At 47.6% G+C, this 11001-nt stretch overlaps 1 protein-coding gene across 5 annotated transcripts; it reads right to left on the bottom strand.

Annotated features, from left to right (window-relative positions):
• Positions 1–7687: 7687 nt before the first annotated feature.
• Positions 7688–10727, bottom strand: LOC6589957 (organic cation transporter protein). Of its 5 annotated transcripts, none has more exons than XM_026985308.1 (5): positions 10637–10727; positions 10537–10581; positions 8971–9425; positions 8774–8917; positions 7688–8716 (listed from the first exon to the last, which is right to left on the bottom strand). In XM_026985308.1, exons 3-5 carry the CDS (start codon positions 9396–9398, stop codon positions 7753–7755), a joined length of 1536 nt encoding a protein of 511 aa, XP_026841109.1. In that variant the 5' UTR covers positions 9399–9425; positions 10537–10581; positions 10637–10727; the 3' UTR covers positions 7688–7752. The 5 variants fall into 5 exon arrangements, with proteins under 5 accessions (XP_026841109.1, XP_026841112.1, XP_026841110.1 ...); XM_026985311.1 differs by having other exon boundaries at positions 8971–9437; XM_026985309.1 differs by having other exon boundaries at positions 8971–9455.
• Positions 10728–11001: the final 274 nt, after the last annotated feature.

Raw genomic sequence — 11001 nt, forward strand, 5'->3', positions numbered from 1 at the left:
TTGCCGTGTGCGGGCTCACCTTTGATTGTCTTAGAGCCGCTTGGCAATGCTGGTCAGACCTTTGGTTGCCGAGTAATGAAATCTGCCCCAAAGCAGGGGTAAACACGTAGGGGAGGGATGGATGGATGGATTGCCGGGGAGCCTTTTCCTTTGTTTGCTATCTGTACAAAACATTTTTGCTGTAAATATTTTAACTGGAAAATGCTTCTGCGTCTGCTTATCCTGGCTCTGGCTTTGTTCTGGCTTTTTCTTGTGGGCACGTTGGAAGCGTTTCGAAATTGTTGCCGTTCAAAGTGCACTGCCACTTCTGCCGCTGCTCCGACTTATCTGTCTTCTGTCTGTCATTTGGCTAAACACTTTAAGGAAACTATTGCTGGCCAAGACTTTTGATTAAAAAACTTTTGGCCAGCCAACAGCAAACAAATTCAATAAGCGCCGCTCCGAAAATCAATACACAAAATCGCCCACAGATGCCAGACTTACTAATCTAAGCCACAAAACACAGCCGCAGAATGGTGCGGCAATGGAGATGGAGATGCGACTCCAATGGAGTCGGTGTCGGAGTCGGGGATTGTAAGTGGGGGGAGGCACATAAATTCAAGATGTGGCCATAAGATTTATGACGATTGCGAACATGAACGTGGAATTTTTGGCGTCCTCGCCAGGAAGAGAGAGAGAGAAAGAGCAAAGCGGCGTGGCGCGGTGGCAACATTTGGGAGCCTCTGGCCTTTGAGCTTTGCTGTGGCTAGGACTGTGGCTGGGGTGAAGAGGGGCCTTAAGATGGTCGGCAATTTACAGTAGGCATATAAAATACACATAAAAATTGAAACTGCTCTTCGGGCCTCTCCAAGTCAGCAGACATGGCCGTCCGGCCGGCCGAGAGGGCGTATACTTTACGCATTTTAAGTTTCAATTCCACAGTCGAATTTATGGCCAAGGATGCGAATGTGGCGGCCGCTGCTGCTGTGGATGCCGATGCGCCATGGCTATTTTATGGCCACTTCCGCTGACCAAAATTCTAAGTGATTTCTGGCATAAAAGCATTACCTCCAGTCAGATAGAAACTTGCAGAAAGAGAGTGGCAGCAGAATATATATGTATATCTTGGGCAATTCTTGAGCTAATGAAGAACTCAATGATGAAGCTCGCGACGGAGAGCAAATGCTTAAATCAAATTTTTCACTCCCTTATTTATCGGATGCTTAATGAAATCCGGGAAATATTTTTCCACGCCATTTCCATGGCCAGCAATCAATTGTCAACGTCATCGCGAGTCTCTCCTCGGCCGTGGACGTGGACGTGCCGCGTCGAGACGGAGGACCGACGACCTCCATAATCCGGCTTATTATGCAAAGTAAATGCCACCGACTCTGTGTCCCTTTGCCTGCCCCTGATAATCTTCGGCGATATTTCATTGTCGTCGTCGCCGAGCCTTGTAAATGCGTTAACAGCCCTACGATTCGTCTCCGTCTCCTTCTGCGTCTGCGTCCTTCTGCGAGTCCCCAATTCTGAAATACTTCCGCTTCCGTTTACCGCTTATGCACTTCCTCTGCTCATTTGTCGCCAGTTTGTTTCTCATATCTCGCGGCCGTATCCTTGGACTTTTTTACGGAGATTTTACGCTGTTGCCGACATATTTTCATCACATGCAAATTTCCATTTCGCAATTGTCCCGCAGCAGCGTAATTTTACCAATTTCCATAAACTGTTTTCAGTTTCAGTTCCAGCCTCAGCTTTCTGTGTTATCCCATTTCCTCGCTCATATCATGTGTTGATGTGTTTTCCCTCTCGCTTTGATGGTCCGCCATCCCCGTTCCGGGGAAGGGACAAGCAGGATTTGCATTTGCGGCAGCAGTTTCCCCTTTTCTGCCTCATTTCCATACTAAATGGTTTTTCTCGAAATTGATGAAGTATCAAATTATACGCCCAGCTCTGAAATGATTCCGATTCCCATTCAGATTCTTCGTCGCATTTCGGACACGTTTCATTCTATTTGGGTCTCAGCTGTGGGCCATTACTTAGCTCTAGGAGTGATATGATATTTCCTTAAATATTCCTATTACAGCTATTGCTTTTCCCCATAACGAATTCATTTTCAAAGTCCATTTGGGGGCCTGCTTATGGCTTTCTCTGATATGTATTTTCCTGAAAAGCAATTGATAAATTAAAATATGCTTACCATAATTTTATAGATCGAATCTAGAATCGAATATTGTAAACAACTAATGCTGTCAGTTATAAATAGCCATACACTATGTGATTATTTCTTCTTAAACTGGTACAAAATATTTCCAAAATGTAACTTAAATCGGATTTTCCATGTCCCATTTTCTAATTTAGAAAGTAAGCACAAATCTGATGATACAACCCCTTGATGATCCACCTTTAAAGATGCGATTGCATATTGAGCAGCTTCCCCACTTCCTGCCCCATTCTGCTTCTCAGGAGATTTCAGGTTTAGTCATTTTTGGCCCGGCATTGGAATGACTTCATTTAGAGCTCTCCGACCGCCTTACCATGCAAATTCGCAACTGATTTTGCGTTGAAATCACATTGTCATGAAGGGAAGGAAAACCGGCGACGTATGGAAAATGCAAAAGCGATTTAAAAACTCTAAAATTAAGCCATCATAAGGTTTTACAGCCGGCCATCAAGCTGGAGTACAAGGTGGTAGAACCCACAGCGAAGCTCCACACAACAAAAAAAAAAGGAAGGCAGAAATGAAAGGAGTTGAAACGAAATAAGTGCAGTGCAATGTCATTAAAGTAGACAAGCAGACAATGAGGAGGAGCATCAGGGACCAGGACGTTGGGAACGCTGGGCTATGACCAACATAAAATCACAACACCGAGCAGATAGGAGAGACAGTCGAATGTGTGGATGGGCGGGCGCCCTCGTCCTGGCCGCTTATCGGACCACGTTTGTGTGTGTCCTTCCACAGGGTCCTCCTCATCCTTCTGCTCTCTCTGTGTGTGCGTTACGTATACGTGTACGCTGTAATCTGTGCTTATAAAATGGCAAATGGCAGGGCTGCAGAGGGTTTTTAATTGTCTGTGCCGGATGGGCAGCCTTAAATGCTTCAGGCAGGAGAGCTCTTTCCTCACACAGGGAATGGCCAACGACTTTGTGGAACTTTGGCAGGGCCCAGAAGAAAAAATTTGGGCTGACAAAATACTCGTAGGGTTGGGCTCTTGGTTTTTTAATTAAAGCCCTCTCGTAATATTATGTTAATGTGTGGGCGGGCGGCTGCCTTTGTGGCACTGATTACGCATCTGCCAGAGAACCTGTCAACTCTTTGGCAAAACCAATTCCTGGGCGAGATTGAAGTGCCAGCTAGAAAGTTATAAAAAGTAATTGGCTGGCAGTCATTCCACCTGGTTTGGCCATTCCTTCTCGTCCGAATGCAAATTGAGTGCGCTATCAGCAACTGTCCCTGTCCTGTCCACCAGTCCTCCTGCCTCTGACCTGGCCAACTGCTGTGGCTGTCCCCGTCCCCGTCCCCACCACAACTATCACAACAGTGGGAGTAACGGCACTAACGTTGCTCACCTGTTTTGGCCCTACCAGGCTGCAGTGTGCCCTTTTTCGGGCGCTATCGCTCTCTCTCTCTCTCTGATGTCGGCAGATTTAGCGCACGTAGCACGATTTAATAATGCCGCCAATTGTCATATTTGTGCAACGAAAATGGCTCGCCATGCAACGGATCTGGCCGCAGTTCGTGTAGATCTGCCACAAATTGTTGCAATTACATTTGGGCAGCATATACAGCGGGTCTTCACAATTAAAAGTTACGTGCAGCGCCGTTGGTAATGCCGTTCAGGAGGGCTATAAAGATGTGGTTTCCTGATAGCTATCGAAGAGTCTGAAGTCCTAGGCGAACAATTGTGGCGTTATAGTTATTTGTTCTTCAGCAATCAAAACACTGGATCGTCTTTTTGTCGACTTTAATTATAAAGGGAAATTCAGATGTTTTTAAATAATTTGAATGTGATTTTTAAGTTTATATAAAATTTTAAAGGTGTTATGGTTATTCAAAAGATAGTAAAATATATACAGAAAAATAGATTCGAGTTATCTGAAATTTTGGAACCTAACCTGGAATGGAAAACCCGTAATATTATCAATGCCTGATTTAATTTGGATTTACTATCATATTTTAGCTCGTTATTATAATACCATCGTATTATAACTACAAAGATATAAGATCTAACTCTGCTATCGATCTATTTACAACCAATTGAAGTTTCGGTTACATTTCAACCATCCTGTTATGCATCGCACAGTCTACGGCCATTTGCAAGAACCACTCCCTGGACAGCTAGTCTGTAAGTCAGTCATCCAACACTCGACGATTCAATGCGTTTTTATTGTCAATTTTCATCCACGTCGTTCTCCTCCGTGGACGCCCGCCCGCCATCCTGCCAGCCTGCCAGCCAGCCAGCCCGTCTGTCATATCAATTTTCATTTTTAATTGCTGGCAGTTGTCATAACTCGGTTGTTAATTTTACAACTGTTTGGATCTGTCCGTGGAGTCGTTTGATAGCGCCCACGACACATTTTGTGTTGCTTTTTCAATGTTTTTTTATTTTTCCTTTTTTATTTATGGTTATATAACAGAAAATTGGCATGGATGGGGCTGGGACTGTGGCAACCATATTCGATGATGGGACCAGCTCCTAGCTGCTTAATATGCAACTTGCAGCCATATTGAATCATCTGAGAGGCCGGCCGCCCGGGGTTTCTGTCATTAATGAGTTTGCAGCTCGAGCTGGAGCTGGAGCTGGGGCTGGGCCTGGGGCTAGAGATGGGAATCCAGATGAAGTCGGAGCTGGTCATGCTGATAAGGTTGAGTCACAGTCACGTAGATATGATTTGAAAGAAATCATACATTAAATCGTTTGACTGGACGGCACGTTTAATTGCGGCCGATAAGGTGTTCCATGGAATCCTCTTCGCCACTGCGACAGCGACTGGGGCCAGAACAAGAGCAAGAGCAAGACCGAGACCTCTCCCTAAGCCGCAATTAGTCAAACGAATTTGTAGCGCCCGGCTGAGGAATTAATCAGAAGTGGGACCCATAGTCATCGCAGTCGTCGACGCACTTAAAATGCAAAATGCGTGCGCTAAATTACGGCGAATTCTGAGCCACAAAAGCCTAGACATTTTTCAGCATGTAAAGAGGGCCGCTCTCCTTTGCGGCCGCCAGTTCTTCAGTTCAAGCCAGACCCAGTCGCCAGAGTCGGCTGTGTCGTTGTCCAAGTAAAAGTTCCAGAGCTGATGATGACTCGCTTTGGCATCGTGCTCGTTGGCGCGTCTACATTTGAATACTAATTGCATTTTGCCTGCTTTATAGACCCGCCAATCTCCAGCGGCTCTTCCCCTCGTTGCGGCTTGCGGTAAAAATGATAAACAACAAAGCGCGTCATTTTGACATTTGTCTGTTTTATGCGCCCACGTCTGCCACCACGTTGCCGCATTGCCACGGACCGAAGACGAAGACGGGCGACAGCCCTAGCTAGAGACTCCCACGATTGAGCCTCAGCCTCATCCTCAAGCTCCAACTACAGCCTATGCTCGGGCTGTGTTGCTGCTGCTCCTTGGTAATCGCAAATGGATATGCGGCTTAGATAATGATCGGCCAAGCAGAGCCCCGTCTCGGGTCTTGGCGGTTGGCTTCTTTTGAACCTAAATGGGGCCTGTTGCCATTGGCTGTCTGCGGTTGCCATGTGCCGGCCAAAATGTTGCTGCTTGTGCCATTTTGAGGCTCTGTTTTTGCCTTTTCAACTCTGCTTAAGTGTCAGATTAGTTAGCTTTTCCCTTGGCTAATCCTCAAAGCTATGGCCATGAGCACGAGTTGGCTGCCATAACCATTTGCTCATAATTAAAATCTGTAATTATCATCTGTGCAACCGGACACTTTCCCTCTCTTGAACTTTGCTGCCTCATAATGTTGGCTAATTGATGTGCCACGAGCAGCAATGAAAGTCCGCGGGACCCGATTTGATATTGCTTTTGTGATTCTGAATGCCAGAGAAAGGGGAGAACGTTCTTTGAAGCACTGTATATGTTAAACACTCAAACGATTTATTTGGATGGCATTCTTCATAGTGGTGTCTGTCTGCCCGCCCTATGGCACGTATCTAAAAATTGTTTTGGCTGTGGAGGAGGATCAGGAGCAGGGGCCCAATGAATAATTACCAGCGCACAACATTGAAGCGCGGCACTTGTAATTCATTAAACAACAGCGAACATCTACAGGAGGCGGCATCGTCGAGAGCTGCAAAAATGTCTGGTAATTATCACTAAGACGCGCCGCCGCTGATTAAGTATGCGACGCCGGCAGTGGCAGCGGCAGCGGCAGCGGCACTGGTAGTGGTAGAGGTAGAGGCAGTCGTCGGGTCTGGTCTTAAGTTGGGGAAGGGATCCGGGGGGAAGACAGCTCCTCGAATTCTGACAGTTTTCGTACGGCTGACATGACAAGCTGCCAAGCGCTGAAGACGCTAAAAACTCGCCCCAACTCAGGTCCGAGTCCATGTCAGAGTCCAGAGTCCGAATCTGATTGAGTGAGCCGCCGGCTCCACTAGGCTGCAACTGCAGCAGCAACAGCAACATCAGCTTCAGGCTGAGTGACGATGGAACATCGAAGGATGAGAGCTGCTCCATGTAGCCAAGTGCCGACTGGACGACTGGCGAGTGGCGACTCTGGTCCGCTGACATTTGACTGGGAATCAGTGGACAGGGCCTGTTGCAGACACCGAGTGTTGCATATAAATGAGGCGTGCCCAATGTTGACAATGAATATTAACCTTGAGTAGTGAATTTTCAGCCGGTTTTATCGCTCTTGTCAAGGTCAGGCAATCCAGAAAAAGCTCCAAGGGAAGATGTAGATGGTGTGATGAGATGGCCCCGATAATTGGTATGGACATCAGCGGGAAGTGACCTAATGGATTCGTCATGTCATTGGCTTTTCAACCGATCGAATATGTCTTGAATGTCTTTAATAAAATTGGGTTTTAGAGGGTTTTCTCTAAGAGTCTACTGGTACTGTTCATCGAACAATTCTATGGGTTGTCAATAGGCAAACAGTGATTAATTTGTTTGGGTTTCTGAGAATGATTTGGTAAAAAAGTGTACGTCCAGGACAGTTCTTGCTGGTTCTAGAAGCATAGATCCCATAAATGGCCCGTCTGCACGTGTTATCGATGGACTCACATGCAAAGTTCCCATTTAGCTGCCGTTACCTTTTGGCCAAAAGTGGAATTGGAGGCTGTTTTTTGTTGCACCACGACATTAAACAACGCCAGTCAGTCGCAGAGGAGATCGCATTAACAGTCGCCAGTTAGCATGGAGTGCCGAATGCCATGGAGAACCGAATTCGGGCTGCTAGCCCAGTTTTAATAATCACGAAATGGAAGTTATTTTACGGTAATTACCTATTGCATTTTGCCAGATTTTTCAATTTTTTTCTCCTGTTGTTTTTGTTGTAGTTTTTGTCTTTGGTGAACAGCAGACACGAAAGGCTTGGAGGTGTCTCTGGCTCTGGCTCTGTCTCTGCCTCTACCTCTGTCTCTGGTTCTGCCTCTGATTGTGTCTATAACGAGGCACTTGGAATGGGATTGGGGAATGGGACTGGGACTGGGCTTGGGAGCGCACTTAGCTCCAACTGACATATCAAATGGCACAAATCTCTAATTCAAATGAAATTTATTAATTTTTGAGAGCAGGTAATGGTGTGAGTTAGTCGGTATTTGGTTAGGTTTTCACTTTGCGGCCAAACTTTTCGCCATCCTCGAGGGTCTCCGGCAGTGGCATTCCCCGCGTCTCCGGCAAGAAGATCGTCCCCAGCACGGCCAGTATGGAGGCGATTCCAAAAATGAGGGGCGTGATCCAAGCCCCATACCAAGACAACTCGTTGATCAGGGGGGCAACGAGACCTCCAATGCGGCCCACCATTGAGCAGAGCCCCATGCCGTTTGACCGCACCACGGTAGGGAATAGCTCGGCCCCGTATAGGTAAACGTTCGGGAAGGTAATGGATGCCCCGAAGAGACCCACAGTGGCGCATATCACTTGGTATAACTGTTTCGACTTGTATAGGAAGACCAGCAGCAGCAGGCCGATGGCACTCAGTCCATTGGAGAGCATCAAGGTCAGCTTGCGTCCCAGGTACTTGGTCAGAACCACGCAAAGCAGCGTCCCGGGAATGCCCAGGAGGGCTGCGATCAATACGTTGAGAAAGATGTCGCCGCCCAGCTTGGCTATGTACTGGGCAACGCCGTAGTAGACCATGCACACCACCAGCCAGTTGTTGGCCATCAAGATGGTCTTCAGCCGTAGGTACGGGGTCCTGAAGAGGTCCAGCACGTTACCTTTCTTCGTTGGCTGCTTGCTGGCCATCGCCTGGTAAGCAGCCTCTATTTCCGGCTTGATAGTCTCTGTCGGGGCACGGTTGTGCCTGGCAATCCGCTCCAGAACCTTGACACTCTTGTCGACGCGACCTGTGGTCAAGAGCCAGCGCGGCGACTCTGGCACGAGACAGATGTAGATCACAAAGATGGCCGAGAATATTGTCACACTGAACTGCAACCAACGCCAGGTCCGGATATAGTAGGCGAACAGTGCCAGCGAGGCGTGCCCTATGTTGAATGGGATCTGATAGAGGATGCCGATCAGTTCCCGCTTCTTCGGTCCGATGATCTCCATTATCAGCACAAAGCTAAAAAAACAGCACTTTCAGCGGACAAATGGCCAACGGAAAGGAGAAAGAACCCACCTGACGGTCATGGTGCCGCCGGTGGCGACGGCAACGAGAAACCGGAACACGCAGTAGAACCAGAAGTACGGCGAAACGCAGACAATCAATCCCGTGACCAGCTGCATGAAACAGCAGAGCAAGAAGGCCGGCCGCCTGCCCCATCTGTGTACGAGATATATATTATCGATCGCCGATACCCTGTTGCTGATGCTCACCCATCCGCTAACATCCCAAAGGCCATGCCTCCGACCATGATCCCCGTCATCACGATGGACTGCGACATGCTAGCCAGCGAGTGCCTGCGACATGTCAGATTCCACTCTGTGATGATGGTCGTTTGGAAGATGCTCGTGTCGAACTCCATATTTTTGCAGTCTTTGCTGCAGGCATCCGTGACATTCTCTGTGAGGCACTTTTGGGGCGTGGGCGCGGCGAGAAATATGTGGACGAGGGTGTGCCACCCGCTGCCGAACTTGCAGAGCACGATGATTAAGAAAAAGAAGAGCTGATAGCGCCGGAAGTCACCGATTTGGGAGATGATCGGATCCTTAACCTTCTCCACCGGACGCGGTTCATATTTTGGCTTTGGCTTTGGCTGAACCAGCGGTGATGGCGGCGGCGGCTGCTTGTCTCTTTGCGCCATCGTGGAGGTAGTGTCTCTTGTGGTTTTCTAAAGAAAAATCTTGTGATTTTGGTAATACTATACAGAATTAGCTATTATTCGTTTCTGACAGTGTAGGCCAACTTACGTAGGAAACTAAATCGAACTTGGGGTGGGGTGTGTGTGGGGGCAGACTTTCTCAAATATTTGCTGGCTCTAGCACAAATTGGACATATCGAGCGATGCTGGACGTGGACGTGGTTGTATCGTGTATCGGCCCGGCTCACCACAGACTGGCGTGAAAATATGGAGCCCCAATAGATGGCGATTTCATTTGCGGGCCCGGCGAACCGGTTTCCGAGAGCGCGAGGCATGGAGACCCACTCGACCGCCGCATGGACAGAGCTGCAGAGCTTCGGAGCACCAGAGAAGCAGATCACTGGGGCACCACTGAGAAGCAGCAGCCTCCAACGTGACAAGTGGAAGGAACAGCGGAACAGCGAGGCAGCTAAGTGTCTGCCAAATGGCATTTAGAAATAGGAGTAATCTCTGCCTCGTCTCCAGCTCCATCTCGACTGCAATTGTCAGCAAAAGGCCACGAGGCTGGGGCCAAACTTTTACTCTTTAAGTAGGTAAATGAAGTCTGTTGCTTCATTAATTGGGGGAAGGTGCGCCCCGGGACCAGACCAGGCCAGATACTCGGATCTAGCTGGCAGATTAAGGCATTGTCTGCTGGCAGATAGCGGCACCGAAACCCCGACTCCCAGTTAACCATTAAGATGGCTTAATTAAGGAAACACTGCCAAAACAAAACTGCCAGTGAAAGTTGCCCAGAGAAGAAAAAGAGAGAGAGCGTGTGAGTTGGAGAGAGAGTCAGAGACTGAGATTTGTCACCATCCACACATAACAAGTTCCCACGGCAACGGCAACCTGTCTGTCGGAGAGGCCTCTTTGCGCAATCATCAGTCGGGCTGGTTGGCTGGCAAAATGTCACAACAATTGCAGATAAATTATATATGCAAATTGGATGGCCAATCAATGGCCCAAGCCATACGGCAAACACACGCTCTCTGCATTATAATGCGATCGTCACATGATAGATCTGGCCATAAAGCACAGCCAAAAGTGCAAGATTCAATTGATTCAATCCCTGGAGATCACGCCAATTTTGTATACTTACTTGCACTCCGAGCTGTTGTGTAATTTTTCCAGAAAACTGTCCAGTCTGTCAGGTACAAAAAACATATACTTAAAGTTGAAAGTTATCGCATGGCTCGAACCTGGAATTCAGAATTCTTGAGGGGCTTGTCCGGGTCTTCCACACTTCAAATGTCTAGAATAATTTAATAGATTAATGAACTACGTCTTGGCAGCCTCAGTGCCACACAATCAATGAGAGGAGCAGCTGACGAGTACTGGGTGGCATTCGTCTAAGTCTGCTATTAAACACTCGTAACATGTACTTTAGTCTTCCCTGATAAGGCAGCCATTCGACAAGCAAACTGATAATCTCTAATCCTCGAGATAAGCTGTTCACAAAGTCATACATAGATAGGCTTGAATCTCTCATATTTTTCTTCTTTGCAAATCATTGCTATCTTATCTGATAGATACATACATCTCTCATGGGACTATATTGTGTTTA

The sequence above is a fragment of the Drosophila persimilis genome, unplaced genomic scaffold (genome assembly GCF_003286085.1).
Source record: "Drosophila persimilis strain 14011-0111.01,24,50 unplaced genomic scaffold, DperRS2 tig00000002-arrow-pilon, whole genome shotgun sequence".
NCBI classification, from domain to species: Eukaryota; Metazoa; Arthropoda; class Insecta; order Diptera; family Drosophilidae; genus Drosophila; species Drosophila persimilis.